Source organism: Passer domesticus, chromosome 6 (genome assembly GCF_036417665.1).
Source record: "Passer domesticus isolate bPasDom1 chromosome 6, bPasDom1.hap1, whole genome shotgun sequence".
NCBI lineage: Eukaryota > Metazoa > Chordata > Aves > Passeriformes > Passeridae > Passer > Passer domesticus.
Window position 1 is genome coordinate 26,926,024 of NC_087479.1, and position 16,171 is coordinate 26,942,194.

General features: G+C 35.2%; 1 protein-coding gene across 1 annotated transcript in view; it reads right to left on the reverse strand.

The window, feature by feature from the left end:
- Positions 1-7,275: 7,275 nt before the first annotated feature.
- The window catches only part of ARHGAP5 (Rho GTPase activating protein 5), a 46,829-nt gene continuing 37,933 nt past the window's right edge, over positions 7,276-16,171 (reverse strand). The window contains exons 7-8 of the mRNA XM_064424003.1: positions 14,927-15,032; positions 7,276-11,080 (exon numbers count right to left, since the gene is read on the reverse strand). Of these exons, the coding sequence (XP_064280073.1) occupies positions 10,750-11,080; positions 14,927-15,032 (437 nt within the window). The 3' untranslated portion in view covers positions 7,276-10,749. The remainder of the gene's footprint in view (positions 11,081-14,926; positions 15,033-16,171) is intronic.

Consider the following 16,171-nt stretch of genomic DNA (forward strand, 5'->3'; position numbering starts at 1 on the left):
TCATTTCAATAACAGTGTAAATTTAAAAACCTAGTGAGTGTATCCTATTAATACTGATTAATAGTGATTAATGAGCATGATGTATTGATTAAACAATACAAATGCATAGTCAAAAAATCCACTTGCATAGCATAGAGCTAGAATTATGTTAACACGTGCAACCATTCCCCCATGCAGCTTATTTTTGCATCTTCACCTTTATTAACAACTACATTCTTCCCCCTTTGAAGAACTTTGCCTTTAGTTCTTATCCATTACCATATTTGGGTCCCTATTTTATGACCTTTAAAATATTATTATTAAATGTTATATAACACTACCCCTGTGCCCTCAACCGCACATTTCTTAAAGAATTGTGCAGTCTTCACAACTTCCAGAATTTTCTTAGCAGAAACAGCCAAATGGCCATAGAAGTCTACCACCTAGCAAGGGAAAATAGAAAAAAAGTAAGCTGGGGGAAAAAAAAAAAAAGTGAGTGAAAATAAAATCATTGTAAGGCCTTTCAATTCTAAATACAGCTCCGGTTGTATCCTCATTCTTTCTAAAAATATACACAAAGCTATTACCATCTTATTGGTATTGTATCCAATTAAATTTTGCCAATATGATTTACAAAACTCAGCATAATCCCTTTATTGTACACTTACTTTTTTTTTACTGTACAGGTGTGGTCCCAAGAAGGTGCCAAATACCCCACAGCATGAAAAGTTCCTTGTTCCAGAAACTTGCGATTTAAGCATAATTCAAGAGAGAACAGCTGGCTGTAATAAATGGGCAAGGCAACAGAGAGTGGAATAGTGGGAGATGTGAGTCAGGCAAGGTCACTCTGCTCTTTGCTACTTGTTTCATTTGGGTTTCATTTGGGGAAGTAGGGAGGGCCAGAGAATTTTTAGCAGTAATCATGCTAAAAATACCATTTGAAGTTCTTCCAATAAACCAAAGGGTGAGATCAGATCCCTAGATTTGAGAAGACCACCATACTCATGCTCATGCATTTTTACACGCATCTTTATAATAACTGTTTTTCAGAGTTAAAAGGGAAATTCAATTATTTCCTCAGTATGTGCACATGAAGATGTCATGCATATATGTGAACTTCTTTCTTTCCTTTACACAATTCATTATGTCCTACATCAATTAAAATCAGAAGGATAAGGGAAAGTTTGCAGTTGAGGAATGGAAGTGTGTTCCTTTAAGCCTCTCGAGGAAAAGGGCTCACATTGCTGATGTGAAACAAGAGGATAGTTTTCTAAATTTTATTTTCAAAATCAGAGGGAGAGAACTTTTCCTCTGCAATTTTTAAACAGAACAGTACACAGCTATCTACCAAAGGTTTTCAGGACCCAACTGCATATGAAATGCCAGTCTTTGAGACTGTGCCCTGCTTAGAAACAAAATACTCAGCTACCCTGAGAGCCTGTAGGAACAACGCAGCTGGATCTCTTCCACAGATGGAGAACGGGCAAATTTCCAGGGCAGAAACTCCCAGATTTTTCTGAAATTCATTCACCTTTATTTTCTTCTCTGCTTCTTAAATACCAAGAATATTGATAAAGCATGGATGCTGTTCAGGAAACAGAGACTAAAAATGCATGCACTTACAGCAAATTTGAGTTTCCAAGACAAGTTGGAAAACTCAACATGTTGTGCTGTATATACACAGCTGAATCTGAGACATTTGGGGACACAGAGTTCCTAGATTAATGAGCAAACAGCAGTGTCAGGGAGCCCTTTTCATAACCCTCCATGCACACATGCACATGTGAGACTTCCACTGATCACGTCGGAGCCGTCTGCCGAGGACTTCGCAAGTAAACAAAAACTTTCATTCCCTCCTCTCTAACTGAACCTACACCAAAGCAGAAAGGCAACATTGCCATCCCCACTTAGCTTCTACTTCCCCTTTAAGATGAAGACCAGCATTTTAACAACAGCACACAACTTGCTCTATCTTTATCAGATTAACCAAAGACTGTCTTCCGACAACACTCACTAAACTTTTTAATCTGAACTAATACTGCCATTGTGTTAGTATGATTTTGAGCATGTGTAGGCATCATCTCTTTTTAAAAAAGGAACTGGGTACAGTCAGAAATGAAAATATAATGAATGCAAAAACACAGGTCTGCTAAATATTTTTGAGAGACAGGTTAGAGAATATACATCAGGCATTTATAATCAACCAGATTATGTCCTAAGACTATGTAACAGACTATGATAGTCATTCTTGTGGTCAAATTTCCAGTAAGGAAAAATAAAGACATGATTTCATCTGCTCTACCTAAATTTCTCTCTCTGGAAGTTGGAGTCACAGAATGGTTCTCTTTCCCTTGTATATGGGTGCTCCAGATACTGCAGTTGCACTATTGCCAGATGCAGTTGAAAGCAAACTTCCGCCAATCCAGGCAAAAAAAGGTCACCCTAGTTGTTCTTTAACAATAAAGAATGTCAGCTGTCTCATTTTTATATTCTCAGGAAGAAATCTGAATTTCTTTCACTCACCATCAGAATAATGAATAATCCAGGTCCTCCTGTATGCAGGTACTTTAACATAGAAACTACTACCTGCAACTGTAGTTTAAAAATGGCATTCATATCCCTGCAAAGAAAACACACTTAAAGCCTTAAAAAAGAATCTATTTGCTAGTAAGAAAATTTTGAGGTCACTAGAAAAACTAATTACAGATGATTGCCTTTAATTTGAATACTTCACTGGTATTTCAAGAAGGTTACTTAGCTAATTCTAATCCTTTCTTTTAATAGTAAATTCCAACGCCTCTCAAAAAAAAAAAAAAAAAAAAAAAAAAAAACCACAAAAAACCAAACAAACAAAAAAAAAAAAACAAACCCAAAGAAAACCCAAAAAAAACCAAAACAAACCCCAGTTGTTTCCAGTTCAACTTTTTGGTTTTTTTTAAAAGGAAAAAAAACCACAGAAACTGTTGAGATTGTGGTTTTGACCAACCATCTCTATTCCTGAGAATTTTCTCAAGGTGGGAAACTCCCTTATCCTACACGAAAACTTTTAAAGCTCTTGGGTTTTACATTGAAAGGGAAAAGGCTGATGCAAACTGCCTTCAGCATCTGCTCATCAAGCACACAGCTAGATGTTACTTAAGAGCACTGCAGTGCTGGGAATGGAATGTGTCAGGACATGTCCTCATGTTATAAACACAGACAGAAGCCACTGAAAACCCTAGAACGGAAAGAACACCCACCATAAACATTTCCTTCCGGTCAATTTAAAACTCAGCTCTTAAAATCCCCACTCTATCTTGGTTTCCTTCTGATGAGCTAAGCTATTTGCATGTCCTATTTGCTTGTATTTAGCACAGTTTCTAGTCGTCCTTCACTTCAGCTGGGCATGCAATATGTCTGTAAGAAGGCAATTGCTTACTTTTTTTTTTTTTTTTTTTGCTACACAATTCTGAATATAGATATATTTATTATCCAGATGAGTTCAGAAACATACTTCTTATTACTATTTTACTATTCACTGCAAGAATAACTGTAGGTTTCCTTAAGCAGCACATCAGAAGAAAAAAGACTCAGAAGTTTTAAACTACTCTTTTCTTTACATTTCAGAAGAAATTTTGCCATCCTAGGGCTCTGGGCATGTGTCCCATAAACTAATGCACAAAAACAAATAGCTGCCTGTAGACACTCACTTTGGCACACTCATCCCCACCAACTTTAGGGAGAAGAAAAAAACAAGGTTTGTAGCAAGTCCAGAAGCTAACAAACAAATTCTTATAGTGCAAAGGAAGAGAGCCATGATCTAAAGCCAAGTACTCCCAAATTATAAAGCCCTGCAGCCTGCAGGAGAATCCTTTCTTGATATTGACAGAACTCTAGCTGAACAGCTCTGCTGTTTTGGGGACAAGCAGGAGTGTATAAGGAGAGAAAGAAAACAAAGAAAAATGTAGGGTGGGAAAGGATAGCATTTCAGGAAATCAGACTAAATCCATTTACAGATCAGTACCTAAAAATCACATTTATTACAGCAAATGTTTAAAGTAAAATAATGGATATGGGGCAGCAGTCAAAATCCAAAGGAAGCTAAGAGATCCTTCCCTTCATGAAAAGCACATGGTCTTGGAGAAAAACAGAAGCATCCACTTCCTCCCAATACTCCGTGTACTACGACAGGACGAAGACATCTGCATTGCCTTTTACTGTGTTTGATGTCAATTTTTTTGCTCATTTCCCAAAAGTCAGAGCTCAGTTTTGATGATCACATTACATGCACACCAGCTTATCCCCCTCCTGAATAACAGAAAAGAAAACAAACAAAACAAAGTATTGTTTCCTTCAAAGAGAAACTATAGCTATATCTGAGAATTTGTTCTACAATTCACTTACTCTGCCAGAGACAGTCTTCCACAATTCCAGCAGGATTCACATCTTCAATGCCTTCATTGAATGACCTGGGCATTTACCTCATGGTGTCACTATCATGCTACAAAAACACACCTCTGACAAATAACAGTTTAGTCCTCTGATTCTTCTTAGAAACTGCATTCTTTGAAAAGAAGAAAAATCAAAATAATACTTGATAGTATCGTGCACAATCCCAAGGAGAACAGAGCTTGATTTCTACTTCCTCAGAAGTATTTCAGGTCAGAGAATCATTGTGTCCCCTAAAGAACACTCTGACCTGCAGATCGTGACGGTAATACCACTGGAAACTATATTCAAGTGAAAACCGACAAAACTCTCAGGGCAGCATGCTTCAGGAGCAGGGTTGCTGATGAACAATTTAAGGCTTGCACGTACTGTCCCCACTGCTTTGCTGTGCCAAGTTCAGTTGAAGACCACATACTAATCTATGACTCTGTGGGGTCAAAACTCCACACTGGACACAGAGAACTTTGTGCCCCAAGCTCTGTAAGACTAACACTCATGCTAGAGGTTAGAGACAAGGGTATATAGGAAAGTTTTTCATCACCTCCTCCCTTTTACACTATCAGTGGAAGGTTTAAAAACACCCTATACGCAAACTTCTAGCACAGAAAGGAAGTGCAGTTGAGATGAGCATCTTCACCTCATTGATGTACTGAGCTCATGTTTATCCTTCACCATTTTTAAATGGTTTCCTTGCTGGTCTTTCCAGCACTCTTTTATAAAAAGCATGTTAGGATATGGAAAGGGATCACCCTGATATCTACCCTGATATCTACCTGCTAGCAATCAGAAATCTCCAGACATGAACAAGTGCATCCCTGAAACTGCAGTGCACACATAAAGAGTACAGACAAAAGGAGACAAAAAGAGTATTGTCCGATTTTTACAAACCTTAGGTGGGGCCTGGTCTGTTTTATAGGAAACAAGTAGTATGATCACGTTATGAATTTTAAGTTTTGGGTTTAAGTCAAAAATAATAAAGAAAGCACTTATGTGTGAAAAGAAACTTTCCAACTCATAACATAAAGGACATAAAATCAGGCTTATTTGTGTGACCGCAAGATAATAAGATAATAAAATTAAACTCATCTTGGAGCTAGATAATTCACCAATACAGTATCAGAATTAGATACAACTGTTGACATTCATTTTTCAAAACTCTGCATCTGAGTTGTAACCAATATTTACCTGGAGCAGGCTGACCGCCGTTACTGTTAAAACCCCTGCATCAACATCCCCTTCTTTTCTAAGTTAAAAAGCATACATATATACATGCGTATTTCAATAATCAACCAGACATTTCATTCACCATATTTTTTTTACTACATTCTATGTTTAGTAATTTCATCTAAGTATTTTCAGACAGCTGCTCCAAGTTGTTTTTGTTTTTTTGAGGTTTCTTGATCTCTTCTTCATTCCCAACTTGCACTGGATTCATGTGACCAAAGGCTGCTACTGCAGAAACTCAGGTCACACTGTCAAGAACTGAGAGTGGAGCCTTCAAGGGGAGACCGTAACACCTGCACTTTGATAGCAGAACCTGTTTTTTTTTCTACACGCTTCATTAATTGATTGCACTCAGTGTCGGTTAATTCAAAACTTACTACTCCACGTCTTCTACTTTAGTAAAACACTAAAACACTACAAAAGCAATTTAGAAGCCTCTGACAATTCTCACCAGTGGCAAAGCTGAGAACTCCAGGAACTGATGAGAACAGCCACTCTGCCCTCCCTTCACTTTCTTGAGTTGTGAAGCAGAAAGAGCTGCAAGAACAGATAGATTGTGGAACCATAATTTTGGGGAAAATACAAGCTACAGCTACACTGCAGAAATTGGTCAGTCACATATGCAGCCAGAGCTACTCTGCAAGTCATGGCATCTAATCCTCAAGCACTGACATGCAGCTGTTAGCTAGAATCACTACAGCATTTCCCTTCCACCCTTTCTCAAACTCAAAGAGTTTCTAAGTCGAAGCAACAACAGTCTTTTGTTATCACACTGAAAAACTGAAAAAGACCCACAGCTGCTGCACTGCAGGCATTCAGTTAAACAATTTCATTTTCTTATTTCTAAATCACACCAAACAAAAATCAGCAATGGTCAAATTGTTACTAATCAAGTATACTAAACTCTATTCTGAAATATAAAAGCACTATGTTGTCCGCTGGGCATCAATGACACTTAGTTCAGCAACAAAATGTCAGCTCTAAACACACATGCATTGTATTCTCTAAGATAAGAAACATATGGGAAACAGCCATAAGATGCACTAGGCACACACTTGGGAAAGAAATCATCGGTAAGGAAAGGCAGGAAGTGTTCAGTTCACTAATGATGACAGATGAACTTCATCCCTTTCTGATTCCATGGAAACCATGAATTAGTTGAAGGACTGAATCTGACACAGGTGACCACTGGTGTTACACTTGGATTCTGTGGAACAGCTACTCATCAGAAACTGGAGTCTGAACAGTGCATTATATTTCAGTCAGATTCAGTAGAGCTGTTTTTTGATAAAGCAGTCTAAATGCTTTAGACTAAGTAAGCACAGACATTGCAAACATGAGAACTAAAAGCAGTACTGCTATCAAAGCTGTGTTCATCCCATATCGTTAGCAGAATTATGACTAATAATGTACAACACTGATGACTTAAAGCTGACCTTAAAAGCCCAGTTTTTACTTCAGGTTTAGATTCCACAGGAAAAATAAATTTAAGAGACCCACGAGAAACAGCCACCCACCCAAGAGAAACTTAAACACACACTGCACTCTTACTTTACTAAGATTTAGTGCTAGATTTCATTTCTGTGTCTGTGAAAGATACGGTGCTTTTGCCTTTAAAAATTTAGTAGGCAACTAAACTGAACATTATACACAGTAAGCATCTTAGTATTTTATTCGTTGCATCTTTTATACAGAATAAGCTTCACTGATACTTAATTCACTGCAGTATTCTCCTGATGTAGCAATAAAAGATTACATTATAAACAAAGAACAAAATTTTTACTTGAAATTTTTTTTAAATGTGTGCAATTTTTGCAGTTGACAAACAGCATCACAATTACTGAAAAAAATGAAAGAAGCACATAAACTATGGCCTGTTTTTTTAATCTCCAATTGATAGTTTTTCTGTGTTTATCATAAATATGAGAAGCTAAACTCCAGCAACTAAAAATAAACATACCTATAAATTCCTAGCAACCAGGATTCAAATAAAGGAGAAAACATATAACAACAAAGTTTCTTTTCACTTAAGTTGACATCTGCAATCTATTTACACTATATGAGTTCAAATTCCACAAGATCATGAAGGGTAAGGATTTTTGAAACCTGTTAAGCATTATTTAAAATGGCACTTCTGTAACTCAGGTCTGGGATTTTAGAATTGCTAAAACAGCAAAAGACAATACACTGCAGTATGTCTATACCATAACACACACAAAAAAAGAAACTACTCCATAAAGTGTCACTGAGATGGCTCAATCAAAGTAATATACATTTGTATCTTTATCAAGATAGATATTATGGTAAAAATGCTCACATTAAAAAATATAGTTATTATTATTTGGATTTTCATTAAAACTAGAAGGGTCTACATGAGCCAAAGTACGAGGAATTTGGATATAATAACATGCTTCCTCATTTTATAGCGCTAATAAAAATAATAATAGAGAAAGCTCTATTAAAAATCTTTAATAACCACAGTTTAATTTCCTAGTATACTTTAAAAACTTTACTATGTGGGTGTATGTGCATGCATGTCTGCATAAACACACAAACAGATAAAAAAACTCCAAGTGTATATATTACACATACACACATGTCCACATTCCTGCATACAGCAGTTCCATAATGCAAACAGTATGCAGGGACTCTTCCATGTGACAAGCAGGCACCACATGCCATGCTCTTATTTCTCTATGCTTATCCAGTAAATATAATAACCCTTTCATATTTGGCTGAATGGAAGTGTTAAGATTCTTTTAAAAAATGGTGATTTAGCCATTTAGCCACAAGATCATACATAAAGAAATGGTACTGCAAATACTGCTGATCAAAAGTTCAACATGAAAGTTCATAATGAAATGGAATGTAAATCATTCTAAAAATTAGTATCCAAAGATTAGTTAAATATCATGGCAAAAAACTCGGAATTTATAGAAAGTTTAAAATGTAATTCACATTACAAAGACTGGAGATACTTTATAGATGGAATTTTTAAATATGGATATGACTGGCATTTATTCTTAAGCTTACTTCTATTAGAAATAGACTTGTTTCCTGTACAGGTGATGCTTTGTCTATGCCATATACAGTAGAAAAATAAATTCTTTAGCAACCTAGAAATAGTTTATAAAACTCTTGAAGTTTCATTTTCTTTGCTAAACATGCCAAGATTAGACTGAAAACTATAAATAAAAGCTATACAGACAACAGGTAAAGTAGAAGAAGTTATGAATACTACAATTTACAGGACAGACTTTATTGTACTATTAGTTCCTGTGTGCTTTGCAATAGGAATAGGGTTGACTTTTCTTTTTTGTTTGTTTTCTTAAAAAAGATAATTACTTGCAAGAATATAACACAATATCAAGATAATTTATAATATACATGTACTTCAAACAGCAGCCAGGTTTATGGTATTTTAGTAATCTAGAATGATAATCCAAGTCATTAGAAGTACAATACCTAGGACATAAGTGGGAAAGGCAATTTTTATTTTGGGAAAATGGAGCAAATCAATCTCTTAATAAAAGCCTTAATTCTCAAAATTATCTATTTACTATAATACATACAAGACGATCTTAAATCTTGTTATAAGTGAAGATTACAACAGTGACCATCATAAAGCTTTTTTTTTTAAACTACACAAAACATTCTAGCAGCTGAATGAGCCAAAACTTTCTTCTTTGCAGACCTAAAAAGGTACATTTTGAGCATGAAAGAAAAAAGCTGCTATGAAAAGTCTTACAGGTAGTGTTTTATCTATGGTCTCCCCTTTGCTACAATTTGTAACCTTCTAATTTTTTTACCACTATCAAAATATTTAACCAAAAGATTTGTTTAAATTAAGCAGCATTCTTTTACAGCAAAATTTGTACCAATATAAAAGTAAAATAAATGAAAAAAAAAGATAATTTAAAAATACAGTGAAAAAAAAGAGAGTCATTTGAAATTTTAGTACAACATACCACAGGAAAAAAATATGAATACAATTTTATGTGATTTTATATATACACACTCCAAAGAGGTTAATTGTCAGTACCCAAAGTATTTATTGCCATGTATTAGCAATGCATTTTTGTATATCTTTAGAGGGTCACATAAAAATAGATTTAAAGAATAGATTAATTGAAGTCCTAGATTAAAACATTGTTTGGTTTAGAGAATTTTACTACAACAAAAGTCATGTTTATGTATGAAAAGTTATATAACCTTATATGAAAATGTCATGAACTATTTTCTAAACACTACATGTATTCCCAAGTGGGAAAAATTAAAATATCTAAAATATATTAGATTAAGTTTACAAGACCATCAATGATCTTTTAAACATGCAGCTGTTTACAGAATTAACAGTTTTACAAAATGTTTAGTTCGGTACTGGAACATAAAGAAATAAGTAGGCAACATCAAAATTTTTGTACAATATTTGAAACTCACTTTTACAACAAGCATGTCCTTGGTATTGTGCTGTAAGAAATAATAAGCAAGTTCACCCACCCTTAAAATGTCCACAGGTTTACTTATATGTAAAGATGGATGGTGAGGGACTGTAAAATTCTCAACAGTGCATTTTGCATTCTTCCATAAACCACCCTAAGCATAAAGTCACATAAGTAGCCAGGAGATTACAAAATAAACTATAGCTGGGCTTTAGTTGTTTACACAGAATGCTTGAATGTGAAGAAAATTGCCAAAAATAGCATGTTAAATAACAAAAACCAGCCATAAAGCAGGCTGTAAGCACTGAATGTTTCATAAATGTAATTTTTTAATCATTTAATTTCTATAGAAAAATTTTTATTCACAATATATTGTGACAAACCGTCACAGGAATGATATAGTGATTGCAATAAGGTATCATGCAGCAGCAGCTTTGTACTTTATAGCTATTTTTGCTTTTAAAAATTAAACCTCTCCAGTCATGCTTATCACATAGTTTTTATCTGCAGCGTGTACAAATGAGGAACACAGTACGGGATATAACAAAAAGATGTCCAATCAGCTGGATGGGAATTATTTTTCATAAATATGAAGTACATTACTGTATCCTGAAACATGCATGTCTATAGCTTGTCTCTACTGTCCAGCGCCAGGCTGCCTGCAATCATCATCTGTCTACATAATGCCCAGAGGGTCTGCTGGTAACTGCGACTGGATCAGCTGGGGCTGCAGCGGGGGCGGCAGCTGCAGGGGTACCATGGGTTCCACCATCTGCACTGGGTTGGAAGGTGGTGGCTGACAAGCCACTGGGTTGGGTGCTTCTACAATCTCCCCGTTGTAAAAGAAAAACTGACATTGTTGAATGAAGGTCTCTATAACTGATTGGTGGATTTTGGTGGTAGAAAGAAACTCTCTGTTTTCAAAATCAGGTCTCATCAAAGTAGGCCAGAAACAAATCGATAAGTTATCAGCAGTCATATAGTTGGTCTTATATTGTTGACTAACCCTGAAATGAGAATGATACACACAGAGTGAATTAAAACCAGTATGCAATCAACGAGAAATATTTTTGAATATTTTATGCAATTATGCAGAGGAAAATTTAGAAACCATACCATTTCCAGATTTGGATAGTTAACTAATATAAATCTGATTAAGCTTTTAATCAAGAAAGAAATTCAACATTCCACCAGCATTTTGAACTGACAATAATAAACAAACTGAAACGGGTTCTTCACTTATTATCTAAATTCACTACTGCAATACTATTACTAAACAAAAACAAAACACCTTCAAAGGATAACAAACCATCCTGTTATCAATTTAACATCTACAAGTAAATACCTAAGAAAGGGTCAGGGTATTTTGTTTTCTAAAATATTCTGCATTCTAAACTGACATCACAATTTTATCTAGAAGTAATTACTGAGATATACATGAAAAATCATGTGTTAATATATCTGGCAAACACCTAAGATATGCATTCAGCTGGGGACATGCATTTCCTATATTACAGTAGATATCACAAAGGTAGCAGAGCCACAATTGTCATGTAGAAACAGGTAGAAAATAAAATTTCAGAAATTTGTCACAAGAGCAGCCCACAAGAATTTCTGACAGCTGGCTGTAGTCCATAGACTGAAGAGCTGTGAAAGCCATAGTAAACACTAGAATTAACACTATAAGAAAACATTTCCACTCATTTACAATGCATATATAATGGCCACAGTAAAACATAAAAAATAGTGTGAAAGTATACAAATACTGTCTCTCAATCTGTTTTGAGTAAGTTTGGCCCAAAGGACATTTGGATACTATTTCAGAGCAGCAGTAAAATTCATAATCTCTTTGCTAAAAAAATTACATTTTAAATTCATTTACAGATTAATGAATCAATGTAAGCTTCATTTTGCTTAGCATTATTATTAACATGCTGCATCCTCATGATCATCAGACTAAATAAAGGAAGTAATGGGAATCTATGACTAGATGTGAGAAAAAAAAGAAAGGCATTGCACCTTTTCCCCAATAACAGCTCACCACCAGATTAAACAAAATGAACAATCAACTGCATCCCCTCCTGTGCTTCAACTTTACCTTTATACTTTCTAAGAGTAAACAAAACCATACCAAACCTGTATGTTGGTCTCCAACCTGTCTCTAACTACTTCAGAATCTTCTTCTAAGTGCTCAGCAAGTGCTCATCTACCTTCTATGTTCACTCAAAATTAAAGATGACGCGTCTCTATTGATCCTGCCCACTTTCTTCACTGCCACATCTCAGGAACTTCAGACTCCAAATCCACTCTGACCAGACTTTAAAAGCTGTACACTGGTGTTTTCCCAGATTTCAGAAGCACATTATGCCAGATTAGTCCTTATGTATGAAGGGTTTTGTTAAAAGAACATGTATAAAACACAACTAGTATCAAAAAGCCCAATGTCAATCCAACACTATCTTGTTTTAAAAGCTCACTTCTGCTTACAGTTAACTAACCACAATTACCTGAAATGCTCAGAAAGGTGCTTATAACACTAAGGAAAAATTCATCTCACTGTTGCAATTTATTAAATTCCCATGCTTACTGTTCCCATACTATGTGAATAACACCTGTATTTTTTGTTTCAACAACCAGGTTTTGTGCCTGTGGACATACCAAAATAATATCAATCACAAATCATTACTAACTATACAACAATAGCAAATATTTTACTGTAATTATGTAGGATGTAAAAAAAAAGCATCTAGAACATTAGCTTGTGATGAGAGCTTTCATGATGTAGAAGACTGCTTTACCTCATCAAATGAACAATTCCTTTGGCAAACAACATTTCCATTTTAATTATATACCAGCAGTATTTTACCACAAATTAGTCTCTTAAAAATAAATACAGACTGTCAAGAATTTAGCTACAAGTTGCCTTTAAGATCCTGTACACAGCTGTATCTACCTCTTTCTATATATGCATTTCCTTACAACCAAGCAGATTTCTTGTTGAATGGAATGCAACTACCTGACACTGCAAATGAGATAAAAAATGACAACCTTTTTTTAAGAAAATATAATTTTGTTACTAGCAACCCACAATGTAAATCATGCATCATTAATAGAGAGGACCAGACCAGAAGGTTCAATGTACATCACTTATGTTCTCCAGTCAATTCCATGATCAATAAAGGTTAAGTAAGCTGAACACGTGAAAGAGAGAAGTGTAAAAGTAGGTACCTAAATTCCAAAATCTTACATGTTCTGTAAAAAGTGCAAATAGAGGGTACCTACATTCTCCCTGTTGACAAAGCAGGAAAGTTAAAGCTTCTTATTTCTACCCCTGTACCACAAGCTCAGTTAGATCTTTACAAATAACTGAAGAAACACAAACACACAAGCAGTACTCCAGAACAATTAAATGTCATGAAAAGCTTATATATATGTGTTTATACACAAAATTGCCTGGCTGAAAAGTAACACTGCACAGAGAGACAAGAAAGTCCTGATGGACAACAAACTGAGCAGGAGTCAGCCAGGTGGCCCTGTGGCAAGGGCAGCCAACAGCACCCTAGGCTGCATTAGGAGTGCTGCCAGCAGGTCTAGGGAGCTGATCTTTACCCTCCTCTCAGCACTGCAAAGGCCACATCTGGAGTCTGGGATCCAGCTCTGGACTCTCCAGCACAACAGACATACGAACACACTGGAGTGAGCCCAATGAAGGGACTTTAGGAAGAAGATTATTAAGAGATCAAAGATCCCTCAGATGAGGAAAAGCAGAGAATGTTAAGAGTGTTTAGCCTGGAAAAGCTTGGGGAAAGTCTTATCATTGGTTGTAAGGAAGATGAATTGAGACTCTTCTGAGTGGTGCTCAGCGACAGGACAAAAGGCAACAGGCACAAACACCCACAGGAAATTCTCTTAGCATAAAAAAAAAACCATTTTATTGTGAGGATGACTGACCACTGAGCCTGAAACAGGCTGTTCTGAGAGACTGGAGTCTACCTTCTTGGAGATACTGAAACCTAACCGGATACCATCCTGGGCAATCTGTTCAAATTCACTTTGTCAAAGCAATGGGGTTGAACAAAACAATCTCCAAAGATGCCTTATAACCTCAACAATAATACAGTTTATCTCATTCTGTGGAGTTCAGAAAATAATTTCATTGTAGCTGAATAAGAAGCACAAGTAAGCTGCTCTTTTCCTCTCTTTTTTATAATATTCTACATGTAAAGGCACAGATTAGGATGTGATATACATCTATTAATACTATTTTAGTGAATATGAAAATAACTTTTAAATATAAAAATGTTAAATTTTGTGCAAGAAGCAAAATTTAAGAAGCAAGTGTGACCAATTTACTGTTACTTACAGCTTTGTTCTACATTAACTATTTAGCACACGGTTTGGGCTCTATATTTTAGATTTTGATTGAAGATTTTAGAATTTATTTGATTTGACACCTGTTTTGGCAGGAGGGGGAAAGGGGGAGAGGGGGAAGAGGGTGTTTAGACCAAATGACTCAAATTCCTTAAAACCTAGATTAGCCTATCATTTTAATAGCTATTACTTCTTGGGGGGTAGGGTCTGCAACAGTTATAATTAGGTGCATAGTTATTATTAGGTGAAGTTACTCTTTCAAGCTTTTATTACATACAGCATTCTTATAACTTTACAGTAGCAATGATTCCAGATAAATGTATGCCAAAAATATGTGAGAAACAAACCTATAAGGCTTTATTAATCAACTGTAACTCTTAATTTCTTTTTTCACATTTTCAATTCTAATAGATAATTCATTGTTAAAAACAAAATCTTTAATGCAACTGTTACAACTTAAACAAAATTAAAAAATACTAAACCTGTTTAGATGTGTTATTATGTATCTGAAGACATCATAGTTCACTGGGTGGAATTTCTTCACAATCTCTTTTAACTCGTGTAGCCGTTCTGTCTTATCCATGATTTCTATAGAAATAAGTGACATTTTCTGACACATCTAGAAAGACATACTGAATAAAGTGTTGCTAAGTCTTTTTCCTAGTATAATGGTACAAGTAACCCACAGAGAAATATCAAGTGAGAAAGCATTTAATAAAATACTTATTTCCATAGAGTAACTTTTTATTATAGAGTTAGTGTGCTTAGAGTAACCAGGACAAAGGACACCCACTGAAGTTTAACTAAGCACAAAAATATTTTTCTGAATTTAAGCAGAATTATTTATCTCTGTTCAGCAAATAATTACTTGACTAGCTTACTGCTGGCTTGTAGAAAAACAATGTGACAGGGTCATTTCTTGTTAGAGTTCCCTCTGCTTGCAAAATGTTGCGACAGAAAGATATTCACATGAGCTTAGAATATTCTTAAATTCTTAACTTCACAGTTACTCAAATAATAAAAAAATTACAAATAGGGCTGATGCAGCTATTTTGAATATGCTGCCTAAAGAAGAACAAGGATTGTTCACAGGCCCAAAGGACATTATTCATGCTTCAAACAGGAAATAACCAACATGTAGGAAAGAAATATGAAATAAAGCAATTTTATCTTTAAAAAGCAGCAACCAATGCTGTGGATCCATACAGTCTGCAGAATATGCTTCTAATCAATGATGATTCATATTATAAAAAGGACTATAAGTTCCCCTCTATTACTTGACTGCATTGCTAAAAAGAACTTGGATCTACCCTAATACCATAGAAAAAATGTTAAATACAGTCCAATATATCCCAAATATAAATTTAGAACACTATAAATGGCATTTTAAAACAGTAATTACACTTATATTCTAAGCTATTTTATGCTTTGACTAGAATTTAACTGTTACACTTTTTTATCTTTAAAAAAGAAAACCAAAGCAACTACATTAAACAAGCAATATGCCTGAAAAGCACAGCAGAAATACCAGAAATAGCTATTTACAGACATCATCAGAAAATACAAAATTTCTAATGGGCTATATATTAATCAAGTCCAGGCCCAAGCCTTAGGCTTAGACCAGTGCTTCCATGTTTTGAACAAAAAATACTTTGGAATACTGTACGTCACAGTAAAAAGTGTGGTGGTTGTTCTGTGGAACAGCTCGCTGCCAATACGAGACACTC